The sequence below is a fragment of the Hypanus sabinus genome, chromosome 29 (assembly GCF_030144855.1).
Source record: "Hypanus sabinus isolate sHypSab1 chromosome 29, sHypSab1.hap1, whole genome shotgun sequence".
Classification (NCBI taxonomy): Eukaryota; Metazoa; Chordata; class Chondrichthyes; order Myliobatiformes; family Dasyatidae; genus Hypanus; species Hypanus sabinus.
This window is the reverse complement of record NC_082734.1, coordinates 28,162,247-28,185,076: the sequence shown is the minus strand read 5'-3', so window position 1 is coordinate 28,185,076 and position 22,830 is coordinate 28,162,247. Positions and strand designations below refer to the sequence as shown.

At 41.9% G+C, this 22,830-nt stretch overlaps 1 protein-coding gene across 1 annotated transcript in view; it reads left to right on the top strand.

Annotated features, from left to right (window-relative positions):
• The window catches only part of LOC132383168 (guanylate-binding protein 1-like), a 33,066-nt gene extending 10,544 nt beyond the window's left edge, over positions 1–22,522 (top strand). Inside the window, exons 2-10 of the mRNA XM_059954039.1 lie at positions 2,868–3,079; positions 3,597–3,724; positions 7,880–7,989; positions 10,416–10,603; positions 11,233–11,478; positions 13,115–13,395; positions 13,888–14,100; positions 15,277–15,379; positions 20,917–22,522. Of these exons, the coding sequence (XP_059810022.1) occupies positions 2,868–3,079; positions 3,597–3,724; positions 7,880–7,989; positions 10,416–10,603; positions 11,233–11,478; positions 13,115–13,395; positions 13,888–14,100; positions 15,277–15,379; positions 20,917–21,245 (1,810 nt within the window). The 3' untranslated portion in view covers positions 21,246–22,522. The remainder of the gene's footprint in view (positions 1–2,867; positions 3,080–3,596; positions 3,725–7,879; positions 7,990–10,415; positions 10,604–11,232; positions 11,479–13,114; positions 13,396–13,887; positions 14,101–15,276; positions 15,380–20,916) is intronic.
• The last annotated feature ends 308 nt before the right edge of the window (positions 22,523–22,830 follow it).

Sequence of the window (22,830 nt, the reverse complement as noted above, 5' to 3'; positions counted from 1 at the left end):
CCATAAATAATTAAATAATAATAATAGGTAAATTATGCCAAGTGGAAATAAGTCCAGGACCAGCCTATTGGCTTAGGGTGTCTGACACTCTGAGGGAGGAGTTGTAAAGTTTGATGGCCACAGGCAGGAATGACTTCCTATAACGCTCAGTGTTACATCTCGGTGGAATGAGTCTCTGGCTGAATGTACTCCTGTGCCTAACTGGTACATTATGGAGTGGATGGGAGACATTGTCCAAGATGGCATGCAACTTGGACAGCATCCTCTTTTCAGACACCACTGTCAGAAAGTCCAGTTCCATCCCCCACAACATCACTGGCCTTACAAATGAGTTTATTGATTTTGTTGGTGTCTGCTACCCTCCCTCAACCTGCTGCCCCATCACACAACAGCAAACATGATGGCTCTGGCCACCACAGACAGAAGTGAGGGCAGAGATGTTTGGGCATGTGTAGCACTTGGGCCACTTGCAGGGAAACAAAATGCATTCAGGGAGATTGCTGGGGAGGGAGGAATAGACAAGGGAATCACAGAGGGAGTGATCCTGCAGAAATTGAAGGGGAGAAGATAAAGATATGTTTAGTGGTAGGATCCCTTTGAAGTTAGTAGAGGTTGCAGTGGATAATGTGTTGGATACTCTGGCTGATGGGGTGGTACGCAAGGACAAGAGGAATTCTCTCACTATTAGGGCAGTGGGAAAATGGGGTGAGCTTGGATGAAAGAGAAGTGGAGATATGGGTGAGGGCAGCATCAATAATAAAGGGAAGGAAACTCCAAATTTAAAAGGAGGAGAACATCTCTGATGTCCCAGAATGGAAAGCCACATCCTGGGAACTGATGAGGCAGAGGAAAAGAAACTGAGAAAAGGGAATACTATTTTTAAAAGAGGCATTTTTAAAATGAGTATAGAACAGTACTGCACAGAAACAGGCTCTTCAGCTGACAATGTTGTGCTGAACCAGCTAGAAAGCAAATCAAAAATACCCAAACACTAATTTCAACACCTCCTACCTACACCATGTCTATATCCCTCCATCTTCCTTCCATCCATGTGCTTATCTAAATCTCTCTTAAAAACCTCAAATGTATTTGCATCCACCACACTCAGTAACAAACCTACACCCCACATATCCTTTGAAACTACCACCCTCACCTTCAACCTATGTCCCCTTTTTCAAACCTGTCTACTCCCTATCTCTTTTATATATGCCTCTCATAATCTTGTAAACCTCTGTCAGATCTCCTCCCAGCCTCCACCGCTCCAGAAAATTATGGTTGAAAATGCATAGGTTTATTAAAAGTATCGGTCGACTTTCTCTTCAGAGATGGAGATATTGAGATCAAGAAAGTGGAGGGAGGTGTCAGAGATGGACCAAGTGAATTTATGTGCAGTGTGGAAGTTAGAAGCAAAATAGATATAATTGCTGAGTTCAGCATGGGTGCACTAAGCTGCACCAACACAGTCATCAAAGTAGCGGAGGAAGAGTTGGGGAGTAAAATGGGCAAGGTTTCAAACATAAAACTGTTCTACATAGATGGTAAAGAGGCAGGCATAGCTTGAGCCCATACCAGTGCCCATAGCTACCCCTTGGGTTCAGAGAAAGTGGGAGTTCAAAATTCAAAGTGAATGCATTATCAGAGTATATACATGTCACCACATGCAACCCTGAGATTATCTTCCTGTGAGCATTCTTAGCAAATCAAAACTTTTTAGCATACTGGCCTTCATCAGTTAGTGCACTAAGTTTGAACTGGATCATTACACTACATTTGTACAAAGCATTAGTGTGGTCACATGGAGTACTGTAAACATCAGGAACTGCAAACTGGAGAAGCTGAAGGAAATAATTTCAGGGTGAGGACCAGTTCTGTCAGACAGAGGAGGGAGATGGTGGAGGAGAATTGGATGGTTCTCTTGTCAAGAGACAAGCAGGGGGCTCTGAGACCTTCCTGATGGGGGATAAATATTTATTGACAGAGTCTCAAGCATGAATATTCCTGGAATTGGCAGTCACTCCGACCGAAATTGGATCCTGCCTACTGGAGTATGAGAGTTTCTGGAGAGTGGTGAGGATTTCCCAACGCATGTTGTCAGGTCTCCCTACAGTTGCTCCCAGTAGGCCAATGTGGTTTGCAGACATTCATAGTCTCCTGAGTTCATGATGTCTCAATCATGCTGTAACATGAGACATGTGGATGGTGGTTAACCCAAGTGCAGAGAAAGGTCCAGAATTATTTCAGACTCAAAATAAACAAGATGATACAAACAAAATCCAAAGGCAAAATCATAAACAGTAGTACTACAAATGGAACTCCTATGATTGAGCACTGAGTGCTCAGCAGGAGGCTTTTAAGTACAGACCTTCCATGAAGGAATGTGGCAGGCAATAATTGGCAGTCTGAGTGTCTGAGGGACAGTGGCCGATAACCATACTCCAGGGAATTGGAGCGCTGGATCTTGGAGGCCTGCCGCTATTCAGTCAGGACCATGACAATATCACAACAGATCCCTTGGAGTGTGTAGCAGAAGGGTTCTTTGGGGTGTTATATTGTACAGCAGTAGATTCCCAGGAGTAATCCCGGGGTTTGGAACTTTCTGTATTAAACAGATCACTGGGACTGCTTTAGAGGCTTGAATTTAATGCAGGGATCTGGGGACTTAATATGTTGAATAACAGATTCCCAAGAGTGAATTATAGGTCTTAATCTATTCCAGGTGTTCAGAGGGAGTAGATATAAATTAACAAATCCCCAGCAACGATGTGGAGGCAGGGATACAATACGTGGTATTGGGGGCTGGTATATACTATAGATTAACATTTACTCTTATTCAATCTGTGTGTGATTCTCTTGCTCTGACCTTGTAGCTATTTCTCAAATGGACAGTCAGATGACAACAAACAGAAGATGGGGATACCCATGCCACTGGTTTATAACACAGACGGGAAGCTGCAGCTGAACCCAGAGGCTCTAGAGCTCCTCCAGTCCATCGAGGTTCCAATGGTTGTTGTGGTTATGGTTGGTGCTGTTCGTACAGGGAAGTCCTACCTCATGAACTGTCTCGCGGGAGATAAGAAGGGTAAGGGCAGTGGCTGTAAACTTCCACCTCTAACCTTTCACCTCTGTTTACTATCTGTCTTGCAGAAATTATCCTGAGACCAGGGACACAGAGCACACTTGTATTGTCAAGCTGTCAACAGTGGGAAATGTACTGGAGACATCCACTGGTGTCACATTGGTGTTCCCATCACTGTTTTGGACAATTGATCTAGAGAAATTTGAGGAACTTAAACTGCATGCTTGCCTCATATCTTGAATGCAGAGAACACACTGGTCTCATTAATAATGACTAGAGTTACTTGCTATAACACTGACACCGCATTGACCATCAATTGTCCTCTTTCACAAATTCTACAGCAATCGAATTTTATTCTTCCCATGCTCCCAACAATTCCTCTCAAACTCTATCCCTCACTCACAAATGAGGGATAGGATACTCACAATCTGCACATCTTTGTGCTATGGAAGATCACAGATCCACTTATGTTCTTGCAAAGTGTACCTCTCTGTCCCTCTCTGTCTCTCTCCCTCTGCAGGATTCTCAGTGGATTCATCTGTCCAGGCTCACACCAAAGGAATCTGGATGTGGTGTCGATCCCTCCCTCAGAGACCCAATGAGGTCCTCCTGTTGTTGGACACTGAAGGTCTTGGAGATTCTGAGAAGGTCAGTCCCTCCCTCTCAACTATTCCCCTCCTCAGAAGACTGGCTGCTTTCTTTTCAAATCTTCTTCTTCTTCTTCTTTTTCTTATTCTTATTATTATTATTATTATTATTATTCAAAAATACACAGGTACATCAAAGTAACAACACTTTCAATGCCTCAAAAAATTATCTTAAAGATTGAAAATTTTTGTGACTAAGAAAAACCCTACTAAGCAAGAAAAGTGAGAAAAAAAACCATAGAAAGCTTCTAAAAATAAACATCAAACTGCCAACAAGAAGAAAACATATATCAAAACAAAATTTACACTTAGATCGCGGAGGAAATCTATCAGTTAACTGAAATGATAGTAACAAGCAAATGAGCCCCATCTCTTCTCAAAATCAAATAAAGGTTCAAAGGTTTGACTTCTAATTTTCTCCAAACTTAGAGACAGCATCACTTGAGAGAACCATTGTGACAAAGTAGGAGCAGGTATGTCCTTCCATTTCAACAAAATGGCCCTCCTAGCTATCAATGTAACAAACACAATAACATGTTGGTCAGACAGAGAAATACCATGAATATTTTGAGGAATTATTCCAAAAAGCACAGTCAATTTATTAGGTTGTAAATTGATTCTAAGTGCTTTAGAAATTGTCGAAAAGACTGACTTCCAGAACGGTTTTAATATAGAACATGACCAGAACATATGTGTCAGTGTAGCTATCTCAGTTTTACATCTATCACAATACTTGTCAACATTGGGAAATACTTTAGAAAGTCTCTCTTTTGTCCAATGGTAACGATGCATAATTTTAAATTGAATCAGTGAGTGACAAGCACAGAAGAGTTATCCAATTTCAGAATCCGCATCCAATCCTCCCATATAAAAGTCAAATTGAGTTCTTTCTCCCAATCCTGTTTAATCTTAAGTAAAGGACACTTATCCCATTGTAATAATAAATTATAAATTCTTCCAATAGAACCTTTCATCAAGGGGTTCATATTCATAATAGTATTTAACAAGTCAGCCTCCAATATATAAGGAAAATTTCTTAAATATTTTTGTAAGAAAATGTCTAACTATGAAAGAGAATATTTATCGACTAATTGTTCAAAAGACATCAATCTGCCTTCTTTAAATAAGTCCAAAAAAGACTTAATACCTTTATTTAAGTCAAAAAATTGGATCACTCCAGGAAGGTTTAAAAAAGTAATTACGATAAATTATACTACTAAATATAGAATTAAAAAATTGCAGAACTGGAGCCAAATACGTAAAGAGTGATTAACCACAGGATATAAATTTAAATTAGCAACTTTAGCTAATTGTATAGGTAGAGCAACTCCCAATAACGAAGTTAAGTAAAACTGTTTCACAGCTCTCAGTTCCAGGTCTACCCAGATTAGCCGATCATTCCTATCACCCCAATATAACCAAAAGGACATATATTGCAAATTAAAGCCCAATAATACATTATTAGATTAGGCAAAGCGAGACCTCCGTCCTTTTTCAACTTTTGTATATGACTTTTACTTATCCTTGGTCTTTTATTATCCCAAATAATCATCAGTTATCAACTGATAATAAGTTATCAACTCCTTTTTGATCGATTTTGGGTTGATCTAATTATGGAGGCATTTACACCCTGATAATAGAGAATATTCTTTCTTTTCGCATGTCCACAAAAACTATTCGAGGATTGATTATATTATAATTGATCCCCACCTTTTGCCTAATGTTAAAAACTGTGAATATGACGCTATTGCTATATCTGATCACACGCCTTTGAGTTTGTCCTTTGAATTTGATTATGTCATTTTTGTCCGTTCACCATGGCACGTCTCAGACTTTACTGCAAAACTCTGATTTTATCAGTTTTATTGAAAGCCAGGCAAAAGATTTTTTTCTTTTTAATGATGTAGGAGGTATGTCTAAATTAATTATATGGGATGCATTCAAAGCATTTTTACGTGGTTAGATTATTTCTTATTCAGCTAAACTCAAAAAAAAAAACAGACAAAAGCAGAATTAGATAAAATTTCAAAACAAATTAAAGATTTAGATAATGTCTGTGCGGTTTCCCCTAATATTGACTTATTTTTGAAAAGGGTGGAACTTCAATCACTATATAATCTATTATTAACTCATCCAATCAAAAGTTATCTGCTTAAGTTAAAGAGCCTATTTTATTTGTTTGGAGATAAAAATAATAAATTACTTGCATTTCAATTAAAATCGGCTGGAGCCAAAAGGCAAATTTTGAAAATTCGTAGAAAGGATGGTACCTTGGCTGGGAATATGAAGAAATCAATAAGATTTTCCAAGATTTTTATACTGAACTTTATAAATCTCAGTCTTCAGTAGATTCTTCTGAAATGAATGCCTTTTTACGAAAGATTGATTTCCCTAATATTTCTGCTGAGGATCAAAAACTCTTGATGCCCAAATTACTGAATCCAAAATCCATAAAGCTATTTTTTCAATGCAATCTGGTAAGACCCGGGACTTGATGGTTATCCTGTAGAATTTTATAAAAGAATTTGGAAAACTGCTTTCTCCATCTATGTTGGAGATGTTTAAAGATTCTTTTGTGAAAATTGACTTACCCTCTACTTTCTATGAAGCTTCTATTACTTTAATCCTCAAATAAGGATAAAGATCCTACTGATTGTGCCTCATACAGACCTATCTCATTACTGAATGTTGATGCTAAGATTCTCTCAAAGATAATGGCCAATCAGTTGAAGAGTATTTTGGGTAAAATCATTTTTAAAGATCAAACAGGCTTTATAAAGGGTCGTTATTCTTTTTCAAATGTTTGGAGATTACTTAACATTATATATTCACCCTCTTCTAAAACTCCACAATGTGTAATATTTTTGGATGCTGAAAAAGCATTTGATCGAGTTGAATGGAAATATTTATTTAATGTTTTAGAAAAATTTGCTTTTGGTATTAACTTAATAATTGGATTAAAATTATATATAAAGCTCCTGTTGCTACTATTGTCACCAATAACTGTAGGTCTCCCCTTTTTCAGCTATCACGGGGACAAGACAAGGCTGTCATTAAGTCCTTTGTTATTTAACTTAATATTAGAACCCCTTGCTATTTCTCTTTGTGAAACTATAAATATAAATGGGATTTTTATGAATGAGACCATGCATAAGATCTCTCTTTATGCTAATGATTTATTGGTATATATATCTAAGCCTGAATAATCTATTCCTGCTTTGCTGAAATTATTTGACAAATTTGGAGATTTTTCAGGATATAAAATAAATTTTAGTAAAAGCGAATTACTTCCTTTAAATGAATTTGTCTCTATATACGATAATATTCCTTTCAAAGTTACAGATTCTTTTGGATATTTAAGTGTCAGAATTACAAAAAAAATAAGGATTTTTATAAAGCTGGTTTTCCTCCTTTAGTGGACTCTATGAAGTACTCATTTAGTAGATGGAGCCCACTTACATTTTCACTTGTTGGTCGTATTCATATACATTTGTAGTTAAAATGATGATTTTACCAAAATTTTTATATTTATTTCAGAATATTCCTGTTTTTTTGACTAAGAAGTTTTTTGATCAGATTGATTCTATTATTCTATCTTTTATTTGGGATAATAACAGAACACTGGTTTCATTACCATATGGGTAACCCACAGGAATGATCCACAAACCAGAGTTCAAATCCCACCACAGGCAATGGGGATGTTTAAATTCTCTCCACAATCTAGATGTGAAGTAAAAATTTATTAATTTGTTAACTAGTTAACATTTTAATCATGTACATGCTGAGCTTCAGGGAAGAATTCTGCCATCTTTTTCATTTGAACTGTATGTGATACAAGACCATCACCCACTCCGTTTTCTGTCCCACCCACACAATTCCCATCCCATTCTCCCGAATGAAAATGATGTTAAGGTACCACGACAGTGTGATATCCCCCAGCACTGTGGTGGTGAGCACTGGGCGAGGCTTCCCTTGGCCATACATCTGCCACTGGTGGTATTGACAGGAAGGATGCTGTGGAGGGAAGCCTCACAGACCAATCTCTGTAAACACCGAGCAGGAAATATCCAAAAATGGGACGGTTATTTATTAGACTGATCTCAGAGCAAGAGTTCTCACTAACTGTTCATCTATCCTACAAACTTTGTACGTGCAGGGAGACAGCAAGAATGATAATTTCATCTATTCGCTGGCTATCCTTCTGAGCAGCATCCTCATTTACAATGGGCAAAGAAACATCGACCAGCGATCCCTGCAAGACCTACAGTATCCTTCACTGGTGTCTCCCAGTCCTTCTCTTTCAGGGTGATATCTGTACAGTGACCAGTGTCTCTCTCTCTCTCTCTCTCTCTCTCTCTCTCTCTCTCTCTCTCTCTCTCTCTCTCTCTCATCTGCACAGCAACCGATGTCTCTCAATCCTACTGTCTTGGGGAGATATCGTATGCTGACAAGTTTTTCTCAGCCCCTGTTTCTCTCAGTGGGATATTGTATTGGTAAGTGTACGGGTGAGATGTGTGGATCTGAAAAATGGACACAGCAAGGCAATGGTTAACATTTAGAAATTTGTGGGTTTGTCCTGTTTTGAAGGTCTACCTGCATGTTGGGCAAATTGACCCTTGATATTAGATAAGGGTAGAACAATGTGATTCTTGGTCTACCTGATTAAATGGTCTAAAAGCAAACCAAAAGTGCTGATTTGTGTAAAAGTAATTAATCACCTTGTCTTTAAAGAATGTTTTTTTAATATTGTTTGGTTGTAAGATTAATAGAATACATTGTCCCTGAGGAGGCAGAGGCCAATTGCTGAAGGTCACCTGACGAAAAGGTTAAGGTCATGTAAATGTCGGATTGGATGCCTTGCCCCACCAGCTGGACTGGGAGGTGGTGATAGGTGGGCAAGTTCTTTCTTGGGCAGAGCACTCACCTGGGTCCCACCTTCAGGCCGAGCAGCTGAACCAGCACCGAGGACCTCCACCCTAGCAGGTCCACAGTTGATCGCCTGCATCAGGAACCACGCAGACGTTGCTAAGTATACTCGGCGGTGTAGACTACGAAGGGTTGCTTAAGTTAGCCCTACCTATTAGTGGTGTAGGTAGTGTACAATATAAAACATTTCTCACACCTCTTTATTTTCTTCTCTGTATTATCAAGCATCCACTTGTTATGGTTATATTTTTTCGGGTATCAGTTTTTGTGGAACAGATATTTGTGCACAGACACACATTTCTATGTCCCTTTCTTTTGGCATATATCTGTACACTGATCACTGTCTCTCAATCATAGAGTCATTGAGTTATACAACAGGGAAGGTATCCCTTTGGCTATGCTTGACCATACTGACTAAAATGTATTCTCAAGCTGATCCCGTTTTCCAGCACTTTCCCATATTCCTATGAATTCTCATCATCTTCATACCTGTCCACGTACTTCATAAATGTGTCTAATGTATGTGCCTTACCCACTTTCTCTGCTAGCTCGTTCAATATACTCAACATCCTTCATGTATACATAACCAATATCTCAGGTTCTTATTAATCCTTTCACTCTAACTGTAATACTATATCCTGTAGTTTTCTTCTCCACAACCTAGCAAACAAAGACCACTGACCCTATCAATGCCCTTCATCATTTTTATTACAGCTGTGAGACCACCCCTCATTCTTCTATGCTCCAAAGAATAAAGGCCAAGGTGTTTATCCTCACAGTTCCATGACTCCTAGACACATCCTTCAAAATGCTTCTTTGCACTCTTTCTGGTTTAATCACATCCTTACTATAACTGCATGACAAGAACTGTACACAGTACTCCAAGTGTGACCACATTAACACTTTGTACAATCATAGTGTAACCACCCACTTCAAATTTAGTTTACTAACTGATGAAGTCCAACATGCTAAAAACTTTATACACACCCCCATTCTCTCTACTTGTGACTCCCTTTTAAGGGAACCTTGATCCAACACTTCAAGGTGCTTTTGTTATGTAGAAGTATCTAGATCCCTTACATTCAATGCAGAAGTCCTCCAATGATTAGTCCTTCCACAATATAACTCTATGTGCTTGTCTGAATTCCATTTCACATTCCTGAGCCCAGCTGACCAAGATCCCACTGTGCTTGCTGGTACTCATCTTCAATGTCCACTGTGACAGTGAAATAGTGCTTGAGAACAGTACACATCTCCAGCAGTTCCACAAACACATTTCCATTTTGGTCTTTCAGAGGCCTTATATTCCCTATGTTACTCTTCTTTCATTCATATATTTGTAGTGTCACTTAGAATTCTCCTTAATTTTACCAGCTAAAGTCACCTCATGCTCTGTTCTGCCCTCCAAATTTCCACACAGAGTTTACTCTGGCATTCTATATATGAGTTCAACGATTCACTTTCTCCCAGCTGCCTGTTTCTGAATCAAGACACCTTTTTCCACGATCAAATTTACAATAATCCTTGATATCCAGGATTCTCAAACAGCAGCAGCTTTGCCTTTTACTCATCGAGTCCCTCTTTCTCGGGGAGATATCTCCACAATGACTGGCGTCTCTTAGACACACTCTCTCTGAGAGGGAGATCTGTACACTGACCAGTGTCTCTCAGTAACTCTCTCTCAGGAGTCGATCTGAACAGTGACTGACATTCCTCACCATTTACCTGCCAACCTTTTATTCCTTTATCCTTGATGTTGCTCCCAGTTTTGTGACTGAACTGTCTAAGCGGATCCAGATGAAGGCCCAGCCCGATGACTGTGACAGTTGGGAATTTGTCCGCTTCTTCCCTGAATTTGTCTGGGTGCTCCGTGATTTGACACTGGATATGCACATTGATGGGGAAGATGTGACTCCAAATGAGTACCTGGAGCACAGCCTGAAACTGAAGGACAGTGAGTATGCAGCAATGCCAGTCTCTGAGGAGATAGGGAGAACTTGGAAAGGGGCCAGAGAATGGAGGGAGCAGGGTTGAATTCAATGTTTGAGAGGGTGGTGGAGGAAGGGGCAACCTCTTACATTTGAGAACCTCTTACACACTCCAGGGTCTCCATGGCCCATTCACATCTGTCATTCCCACTGACTCTGCATCCCCCTGCCCTGTTCACATTCACATTACGTCACAATTCCTTCCAATAATGATACCAAAGTACACCATCCTCTGGTTTGATGGTATAAATGCACCACTCCCACCCAGATGATGCTCCTTCCCATCAGAGTTTCATCCGATTGGCTGATTGCCACTGTCCCACACACCCCTCTCAATGAACATGATCCTCAACTACCCTATATGTCACATCATTCCCGTCTATGACAAGTCACCCATGACCCAATTACAATGGACGATGCCTCTCCCACACATCCTTTTCTTCACCATTACACCTTGCAAACTGTCTCCCCTCTATTTCCTTCCTGTCCTTCCCCTGTTCCTCCCCACAGTTCTGGGGGTAACAGTTGCCTTGTTGGGAATGGGAGAGCAGACTCATTAAGTTATTCAGGCCTGATTCCTGGTTCTTTTTTACAGGTGAGACCAGTGAGCAGGACAAGGAATATAATGAACTCCGCAGGTGTATCCGCAATCATTTTCCCTCACGTTGCTGCTTTGCATTTCCCACTCCCACATTCCGGAAGAAACTCAAGCAGCTCCAGGAACTGGAGGACAAGGATCTGGATGGGGAGTTTGTTACAGAGCGGCAGAACCTCATCAATTACATTCACACCCACAAGAAAGTCAAGAAAGTTGTTGGGGGTCAGCTGGTCACGGGCAGGAGTGAGTAACCGGGCAAAACCTCACCATCTCTCTTCAGTATAACACACTAACCGAGCATGAGAAAATCTGCTGATGCTGGACATCCAAAGCAACACACACAAAATGCTGGAGGAGCTCAGCAGGCCAGGCAACATCTATGGAAAAGAGTAAACTGTCATCATTTCACACTGTGACTCTTAATCAGGACTAGAAAGTAAGGGGAGAAATCAGAATGAGTAGATTGGGTGGGGGGAGGAACAAGTATAAGGTGGCAGGTGATAGGTGAAACTGGAGGAGGTGGTGAAGAAGGGAGCTGGGAAGTTGATTGGTGAAAGTGATAAAGGGTTGGAGAAGGGGGAATCTGATAGGAGAGGAGAGAAGAGAATGGAAGACGGGAAAGGGAGGAGCACCAGAGGGAGGTGATGGGCAGGTAAGAAGAAAATCTATGAGTGGGAAACAAGGATAGAGAATGATGAATAAGATGAGGTTGGTAAATAACCAGATGTTCAAGAAATCGACGCTCATTCCATCAGAATGAGCACCTTCACTCTGTCTGCCCAAAAATGCGGTATTTCCTGGTGGCCACCCACTTCAATTCTTCTTTCCATTGCCATTCCAACATGTCAGTTCATGACCTTGTCTACTGCCACGATGAGGCCACGTTCAAGTTGGAGGAGCAGCACCTTATATTCTGCCTGGGTAGCCTCCAACCTGATGGCATGAATATCGATTGGATGTTTGTGTAACAGGCGTGAGTGAAAAGCAGGTTGGATCCAATTGGAGCAGCACCCAGCATCTGCAGATTTTCTCCTGTTTGTGATTTGATTACTACTCTGCGAAGTCTCTTCCAGGGTGCCAACCCTGGAGAAGTTTAAAACTTTACTTCGAAGTGAGTTCAGTGAAACCTTCTCTCACTGCTCCCCTTTGTGATCTCTGCTGCTCTCCAACACTTTAATCATATGCTTACCCAGACCATTCTCCTTGTGTTTCTCTCTCCCCTCTCCACCTTTGAAATCTACTCTGCAGCTTTTTTTCCCTCCAGTCCTACGGAAGGGTTTTAGTCTAAACGTCAACCTTTTCCATAGATGCTGCCTGGCCTGCTAAGTTCCTCCAGCATTCTGTGTCTGTTCTTTGGATATCCAGCATTTGCAGATTTTCTCTTGTTTGTGATGGGATCCAGTTGGAAGTCTGTATACTGGAATTGAATGGGAAAGGGGAGGGACCATTGGAATTGTGTTAAGTGGAAGTGAAAGGGAAAGGGTTGGGATCACATTGGAAGTGAGTACAATGGACATTTATGGGAAGAAGTTTGGATCCCATTTGTTGTGAGTACAATGGAACTTAATGTGAATAGGTAGATGGGAATGAGTGGGATGGTGTGGAATACCAGCATGAGTATAGAGGGTAGAAATAAATGCATGAAATCACTGCGAATGAATGGGAAGGTGTGGGGTCCCACTGGGAATATCAACTGTGGTCTTGAATAGGAAGGGTTGGAAGCATAGACTGAGTGGGATTGAGTGTATGAATGATGAGAGAGAATTGGAGGAGGTGTGATTCCATTGAAAGTGAATAAGAATATGTTGTGATGTGGAGAGTGGGAATTGAGGGTGTGATCAGATCCTCAGGCACTGACTTTTCGAAACATTCCACACAGGATTTGCTGAATTGACCAAGGCATACGTGAGCATGATGTCGGATGGGGTCCTACCATGTGTGGAGAGCAGTGTCGCTAAATTAGCGGAGGTGGAAAACCAAGCAGCAGTAAATGAAGCCCTGAAATTCTATCACAATGAAATGAAAAAAATCTCAGAACCTCATGATCTTACCATGAGCGGAATCATGGAGAATTACAGTACGAAGAGCATAGAGGCACTCAGTATCTTCCACAAAAGGTCTATGAACAACAACATTGACAAATACATCCAGCAGCTGGAGGTGAGCTGCTAATGTTCAGTGACTACCAACTGTCTCATCTCTGAACACCTGTCCCTGGACCCAACCCATACAGACATAGACTGAGAAATAGAGAGAAAAGATATATCATCCTGAAAGTGAGGGACTGAGAGACACTGGATAGTGCAGGTTACTCCATGACTTAGAGGGGCACAGAGACACTGGTTTGTATACAGATCACTCCTTGTCAGAGTACAAATTTCTCCCTGAGAGAGAGCAACTCCAAGACACAGTCAGTGTACAGATCTCTCCGTGAGAGAGAACGAATCAGAGATATAGTTAGTGTACAGATCTCCCACTGAGAGAGATGGACAGAGAGATACTGGTCAATGTACAGATCTCTCCCTGAGAGAGAGCAACTCAGAAATAAAGTTATTGTGCAGATCTTCCCCTTATAGAGAAGCACTGAGAGACACTGGACAGTGTACAATACTTGGTTTCCTCATTTATTGTACTTTTTTCCCTCACTTCTAGGAGACAATGAGATCCTCTTACATGTCTCTCATGACCAAGATCAAGGAAAAGTCTCAAGACCACTGTCAGGCACAACTTGAAGAAGTAATGGAATCAATTAAGGAAAACCTGACATCTGGACATTATCAGAAATCTGGTGGTTACCAGGAGCTGAAGAAGGATCTTGATAATTCCATAAAGGAGTATGAAGAAAAGACCAAGAACCAGATCGAGGTGTGTTATGGCAAGGCATTTAGTTTTCAATTCTCATAGCTTTTCCTTCCTCTGACTTACATGAATTCAGAACACTCCTCTCTCTGCCTCTTTCCATTCAGCCAACAAAAGTGAATCCAGTCTCTGTAATATCTGGAATGGGATTAACTGGGTAGATTGAGTCTGTAATCAGGAAACCAGTTATAGTGGCTGGTGGAGGAGATTCGGTGGTAGGATTTGTCAGTGATGGGGGTAGTGCCTTTGGGGCTGTGGGAGGAGATTCAGTGAGTGGAGAGTCAGTAATGGAGCAGAGTATGGGAGAATTCTTTCATCACTGGTTTTCAAAGCCATCCAATCTCTCCCTTAAAAAATCTTAACTGTGCTTCAATGGAGAGAGTTCCAAGAGCCAATCCTGCATTGAGGGGAAAAAAATTATTTTCATATCTCCATTGATCAAGCTACCTGTTTATCTAACTCAGCTTTGCAATTCATGACCATCCAGTCCATTTGCTGATTCTGTGTTTTCCCACAGAAGTGAATAGTCCCAATCTGTCCTACCTACTCTAATAAGGTAATATGTCCTTCCAGGTATCAGTCCAGGAGCCCATCACTGAAGTGTTAGTGTTAAAGGAGACCTATACTGTCCATACTCCAGATGTAATCTCACCAAAACCTGATATATCTGTAACTAAAGTATTTCCCTTCCACTTTTGTTACACGCTCTATCTCTCCCTCTTACTGGCACATAAACATTTTGCAAATCTTGTACTACGAAACCCAGATCCCTCTACATCTCAGAACTTCATAAACTTTCCCATTTGGATAATATGCTTCTATTTGTCTTTCTGCCACAATGGTATTTTGCATTATCCCACATTGTGCTTGATTTGCCTGATCCTTGTTCATTCACAGAAAATATCTCTCTACTCTTTGCCACTGCTATGTGTCGGTCTTGCAACTTATCCTTGTGTCATTTAGGAAATAAATTCTGCCTTCATCCAGGCCACAATATAAATTGCACATAGTTTTCAGTTGCAATTTTACCAATTTCCTGTAGATTGGTAAGTTGAGTTCCCTTATTGCATATCAATCCCCAGCACTAGACATTTGATGATGAGAGCCTGTCTCTGGACTCTTGTGGATTGGTGTCATGGAAGAGAGTTGGATATGGATGATTGTATCTTCTCTTCTCTGTAGGGGTGGGCTGTCCTCAACAGTTTCCTGGAAGAGGAAAAGTCTCGTCTAGACCAGGTACAGGAGATGGACAACAAGCTGACAGAGGAACAAAGGCGTGTCTCTGGTAAGAAAATAAACAAAATGCTCAAAATATTCAGGTCAAGGAGCATCTGCAGATTTAAAATTAATTCTTCATGTCTGAAAACTTAAAATGTGAGACATTTCTGCTGAGTATTTCACCTCATTGTTCACCAGAAACATAGTGAGATCAGGGAGGGATGTGCTTATGTTCTTGGACATCTTCATATGAAGAAGAGCTTGGTGTTGGGTCTCGCGAAGAACATAAATGCAAGGCCAGAATGGCATGCCCAAGAGGAGTAGGTAAATTTGAGGCAGGAGTACGGGTCATCAGTGAGGAGTGGGTAATCCTTATTGAAGAGTTATAGATGCAGAGACAACAGAAGGCCTTAGCATGTGATGTAATTGAAATTCGAGCATAAATACTAACTCATTAATCCTTTATTGTTCACTGGTCATTTATGTTTGAAATGTATATATTAAAGGTCATTGCCCTATACTGTAATGCTGCCATGCAACCATAGAGCCATAGAACATTACAGCACAGAAACAGGCCTTTTGGCCCTTCTTGGCTGTGCCAAACCATTTTTTTTTTTTGCCTAGTCCCACTGACCTGCACCTGGACCATATCCCTCCAAACCCCTCTCATCCATGTACCTGTCCAAGTTTTTCTTAAATGTCAAAAGTGAGCCCACACTCACCACTTCATCTGGCAGCTCATTCCACACTCTCACCACTCTCTGTGTGAAGAAGCCCCCCCCAATGTTCCCTTTAAACTTTTCCCCCTTCACCCTTAACCCATGACCTCTGGTTTTTTTCTCCCCTGGCCTCAGTGGAAAAAGCTTGCTTGCATTCACTCTATCGATACCCATCATAATTTTATACACGTCTATCAAATCACCCCTCATTCTCCTATGCTCCAGGGAATAAAGTCCTAACCTATTCAACCTTTCTCTGTAACTCAGTTTCTCAAGTCCCAGCAACATCCTTGTAAACCTTCTCTGCACTCTTTCAACCTTATTAATATCCTTCCTGCAATTAGGTGACCAAAACTGCACACAATACTCCAAATTCAGTCTCACCAATGTCTTATACAACCTCACCATTACATTCCAACTCTTATACTCAATACTTTGATATATAAAGGCCAATGTACCAAAAGCTCTCTTTACAACCCTACCTACTTGTGATGCCACTTTTAGGGAAATATGTATCTGTACTCCCAGATCCCTCTGTTCTACTGCACCCCTCAGTGTCCTACCATTTACCTTGTATGTTCTACCTTGGTTTGACCTTCCAAAGTGCAATGCCTCACACTTGTCCTCATTAAACTCCAACTGCCATTTTTCTGCCCATTCCTCCAACTGGTCCAAATCCCTCTGCAAGCTTTGAAAACCTTCCCCACTGTCCGCTACACCTCCAATCTTTGTATCATCAGCAAATTTGCTGACCCAATTTGCCACATTATCATCCAGATCACTGATATAGATGACAAATAACAATGGACCCAGCACTGATCCCTGTGGCACACCACTAGTCACAGGCCTCCACTCAGAGTAGCAATCCTCCACTAACACTCTCTGGCTTTCCCCTTTGAGCCAATGTCTAATCCAATGTACTCCCTCTCCATGTATACCTAGCGGCAGAATCCTCCTAACTAACCTCACATGCAGGACCTTCTCAAAGGCCTTACTGAAGTCCATGTATACAACATCCACTGTCCTCCCTTCATCCACTTTCCTGGTAACTTCCTCGAAAAAGTCTAATAGATTAGTTAAACATGACCTACCACGCACAAAGCCATGCTGACTGTTTCTAATAAGTCCCTGTCTATCCTACCTCTTAGTATGCCTTCCAATAATTTACCTACTACTGATGTCAAACTTACTGGCCTATAATTTCCCGGCTTTCTTTTTGAGCCTTTTTTAAACAATGGAACTTACATGAGCTATCCTCCAATCCTCCGGCACCTGACACGTGGGTATCTACATTTTAAATATTTCTGCCAGGGCCCCTGCAATTTCAACACTAGTCTCCCTCAAGGTCTGAGGGAATACCCTGTCAGGTCCTGGGGATTTATTTACTCTGACTTGCCTCAAGACAGCAAGCAACTGTTCCAATCTACGCTTTTAGAACTTCAACCCGAGAATCAGATCTATCTTTATCCATGATCAAGTTGAAATTAATGGTGTTATGATATCTGGAACCAATGTTCCCCTACACGCACTTCTGTCACCTGTCCTAACTCACCTCCTAATAGGAGATCTAATATTGCATCTTCCCTAGTTGGTACATCTACATATTGATTTAGAAAACTTTCCTGAACGCATTTCACAAACTCTAACCCATCTAGACCTTTAACAGTATGGGAGTCCCAGTCAATGTGTGGAAAATTAAAATCCCCTACAATCACAACTTTCTGTTTCCTGCAGTTGTCTGTTATCTCTCTGCAGATTTGCTCCTACAATTCTTGCTGACTATTGGGTGGTCAATACAACCCTATTAATGTGGTCATACCTTTCCTGCTTCTCACTCCACCCATATAGCCTCGGTAGACAAGCCCTCTAATCTTTCCTGCTGAAGCACTGCTCTAATATTTTCCCTGACTAGCACCCGCCCCCCCCCCCCCCACCCTTCATCCCTCTGCCTCTATTACGTCTGAAACATCAGAACCCTGGAACATTGAGCTGCCAGTCCTGCCCCTCCTGTAGCCGAGTTGCAGTAATGGCTATGATGTGTGTTATATATATATATATATATACATATATTCCATGTGTCAATCCAGGCCCTCAGCTCATCTGCCTTTCCCACAATACTCCTCACATTAAAACATACACACCTCAGAAGATTGTTACCACCACACACAACCTTACTATTTACGACTTTGCATGAACTACTAACATCATTTATTTTTACCCCCGTTCCACTATCTACTCTGGCACTCTGGTTCCCATCCCCCTGCAAATCTAGTTTAAACCCTCCCCAATAACACTAGCAATCCTCCCTGCAAGTATATTTGTCCCCTTCTAGTTCAGGTGTAACCCGTCTCTCTTGTACAAGTCCCATCTGCCCCGAAAGAGGTCCCAATGATCTAGAAATCTGAAATCCTGCCCCCTACACCAGTTTCTCAGCCACGTGTTCTTCTGCCAGAGCATCCTACTCTTACCCTCACTGGCACGTGGCACAGGCAGCAATCCAGAGATTACTACCCTCGAGGTCCTGTCTTTCAACTTCCTACCAAGCTCTCTGTACTCACTCTTCAGAACCTCCTGACTCTTTCTACTTATGTCATTGGTACCGATGTGTACCACGACATCTGGCTGATCACCCTCCCACTTCAGAATGCTGTGCACGCAATCAGAGACCGCCCTGACCCTGCACCCGGGAGGCAACAAACCATCCGGGAGTCTCTGTCATGACCACAGAAACTCCTGTCTGTATCCCTGACTATGGAGTCCCCTATCACTACCGCTCTCCTCTTCTTCCTCCCTCCCTTCTGCACTGCAGAAGCAGACTCAGTGCCAGAGATCCGGCTGCCAAAGCTTGTCCCAGGTAAGCCATCCCCCTCAACAGTATCCAAATCGGTATACCTGTTCTGGAGGGGAAAGGGCAGGTAGTGCAGGGTTCCCCGTGGCAATCTTGAGAAAGACTACTGAGAATGCATCTGTGATAGCTTTCTGAAACAGTGTGTTACTGAACCTACAAGGGAACATGCTATCTTTTGCTCATCCGGGATAATGGGAAAGGATAACGATCTTGTAGTTGGATGGACTTCCAGAGCCAGGAACAATGAAGCCATCCTTCAGTCTGACACCTGATGTGGAGAGGGTCCCTCCCTATGGTTACCAACAGGCTCAGATTCCCCTGAGGTGTCTGAGGATTCCTCCACCACTGATCCTTTGGTTAGGATAGCGTTGGAGATGGAACAAGCTGGTGGCTCTAGGAGACTCGCTACAGAGAGAGGATTGCATGTGTCATCTATAAGTGGCTTCTCCCTGGAAGGGGGCAGGTACTTGTGTGGTTGGGGTGTGAGCTGGTCTCCATTGACTGTGAGAAAATGGACTGCTGTGTGTTCTGTGCAATGATTCCTCTCATCCTAGTCCTGCAAAAAGACACCACTGGCTACTGACTTCTAGCTTAGAAATGGCACAGCTCATGAGGTGTGTCCACACCATTCTCCAGTACACCTGGTGCTGTGTTAGGACCACCACCTGTTGTGGGCAGAGTTCATTCTATCACACATGTGGTCAGGGACCATGTACTGGCAGTTTAAAAACGAGCACTTTAATAGGGAAGGAGAAGTTGTTGTCCTTTGCATATATATTTGTAAAGAATAATCTGAGAAATATCTAAAAGATTACTTTTTTTAAAAAAACAGGTTTAACAGTGATGCCCATCTTTAAAGAATGGGATTTCCCACCCTCCAATTTTGATACTGACCTCACACTCCTCTCTTCCATTTCCCTAACATCTGCACTTACCCCATCTTCTCACAGCCTTCATAGTGCTAAATTCGACTTGTCGTTACCTACTACCTCATGATACCCAAACACATCATTCTCCACACCTTCCATCATCTCCAAAGGGGTCCTACCAGTAAATATATCTTTCCCACCCACACTCTGCTTTCTGCAGAGATTGCTCCCTCTGTGATTCCTTTAGCCATTCAACCACACCCCCGCCCAAATAATCACCCTCCTGGCACTTATCCCAGCAAGCAACCGAAGTGCTCACCTGCCAATATGCCTCCTCCATCATCTCCATTCAGAGCCCCAGTCACTCCTTCCAGTTGAGACAATACTTCAGCTGCAAATCTGATGGGGTTGTCTATTGTGTCTGTTGTTCCCGATGCAGCATCCTCTACATTGGTGAGACCCGTTGTAAATTGGGAGACAGTTTTTCGAGCACCTCCACACCATCTGCCACAAGTGGGACTTACCGGTAGCCAAACATTTTAATTCTGATTCCCACTCCGACATGTTGGTCCATGGCTTCCCCTTGTGCCAAGAAGAGATCACCCTCAGGGAGGAGGACCAATAGCTTATATTCTGTCCAGGAATCCTCCAACATGATGGCATGAGTATCAATTTCTCCTTCTGGTAAACAAGTTCCCAACACTTCTCCCTCTATTTCCCCCCCCCAGCCATTTACTTCTTCTCACCTGCCTATTACTACCCCCTGAGTCCCCTCCTCCTTCCCTTTCTCCTATAGTCTGCTCTCCTCTCTTATCAGATTGTGTCCTCTCCAGCCCTTGACCTTTCCCACCCAACTAGCTTCACCCATCATTTTTCAGCTCGCATATTTCCCCTCACCTCCCCTTTTTATTCTAGCATCTTCCATCTCAGTCCTGAAATAGGGACTCTGGTGAAACATTGACTGTCTATTCATTTGTCATCAACACTGTCTAGCATCCAGAGGTGCTGCCTGACCTGCTGAGTTCCTCCAGCATTTATGTGTGTTGTCTTAGATTGGACAGTGAGTGAAGCTCCCTGTCAATATCTTGTCTCTCACACACCTCGAGATGTGACCCCTTCACCACTCTCTGCATGGACTAACCAATTCATCCTCTGCCCCTTTTGTCAGCTTTGGAAAAGGAACTCTCAAGGATCAAAGAAGAGATGGAGAAGATGGAGCAGGAGAGGAAGGCGGCTGAGGATCACAGGGCAAAGGAGATCATTGAGCAGATCAGGAAAAAGTTTGAGGAGGGTAAAAAGTACAGCGTGGAGGAGCTGGAGGAAGCCATGGAGCATATGAAAAGAGAGATGGAGAAATACAGAGTCGAGGATAGGATGGAGGATGCAGAATGTGCTCAGAAGATATACGAGTACCTGAAGAAAAAACATGAAGAGACAACAAAATGGAGTTTCAAAAATTTCATACAGTATTTCATAAAACTGTTTTTCCATTCCTGAAATGCTTTTCGGGAAGACCTTAAGAAATTGGAGCAGATTTAGGCTCTTTGGCCCATTGAGTCTGCTCCAATTTTTAAGCATGGCTAATCATTTTTCTTCTTCTTAGGCCCATTCTTATGCCACTTCCCACCCCCATCTCACACACTACCTCTCCTCCTGGACACTCTCCCCCACCAAGTAGGGTCATGGACATTCAGCAGTTGTTGGACTCTGGAGCTACTGCTACCAAAGTATCTCCTGAGGTTCATTTTATGCATTCCCACATCAAGGTTCTAGACTCTGCCAGCTTTTTGGTAGCTAATTATACAAGTACTGTACGTCTCCAGTTCTTATCCATAGAGTATGTGTTTCTCTAATCCTCTCATATACCTGTCTACACTGCACCACAATTACCTGAAATATCAGGTCTGTAATTTTAAGGGGGTGTGTTTATCCTTGGGCAATTCATCAAACTCTCACTGCCACAGAATGTCAGCTCCACACCCTCTTTATCTGCTGGTTTAGCATTCTGGGTCAGTGGTCAGCTGACCCTGTGTTGATAATGTGGCCTTCCTCCACTCTGCTCTGTGTTCTGTGGATCCCTCTCTCACCAGCAGAGTTTCCTCCCAGAGCCTGTTGGGGAACTTGTCATCTCCCTCTGGCTGCTACATTCCCACCATCAATCCACGATTAGTGTGATTACTGGATCACACTAATTATCCAGGCAATAAAACTGACCACCAGCAATGAACAATTGGAAGCTTAAGTGCAGGAACAGATGTACTTTCAGCAGAGAGACGTGAGACTGCAGGTGCTGGAATCTAGAACAACAAACAGGAAGATGGAGGAATCTTCAGTGGGTCAGGCAGCATCTGTTGGTGGGGGTGGAGGTAAAGGAATTGTTGATACTGGGTCAAGCTCAAGTATTAGAATTGATAGAGATGTCCTCAGCACAGGGACTTGACCCAAGATGCTGCTTGATCCACAGTTCCTCCAGCAGGTTATTGCCTTTTATAAGTTGAGTGAATAGTTTTAGCTAATAGATTTGTTAAGTAACATAGATGCTACATTTAACCACAATATAAATTTATGAACAAACCAATTATCTTTCCAGTTGAACAAACCAATTATCTTTCCAGTGAGCCAAATCAATGTAACTGCAATAATAAGAATCAGGATATATACGTGTGGATAGATATTGGATCCTCATCCCACCAAATGGAAGTGTGGATTCAAATACCAGCAGTTTGTATATACTGGTAAATCTATGAAACTTTAATAAAGGTTTGGTGTGAAGCAGAAAATTATTCTCTGTTGCTTTTAAGACATTCTGGGAGTAGAAGAATGTGGTGGCCATATCTTTGTCGGCAAGATTAGAGATTATTGGTTCAAAGCTTCATTTATTAGCAAAGTATGTATGCAGTATGGAACCCTGAGATTCTTATTCTCAAGATAACCATGAAACAAACCGAAATGCATGACCATAAACTTCCCAGCACTATATTCCATCTGCTAATACTTTGTCCATTTCTCTCATCTAAGTCTTTCTGCAAACTCCCTTCTTTCCTCATTTCAACCATCCCTTCACTTATCTTTGTATTTTATG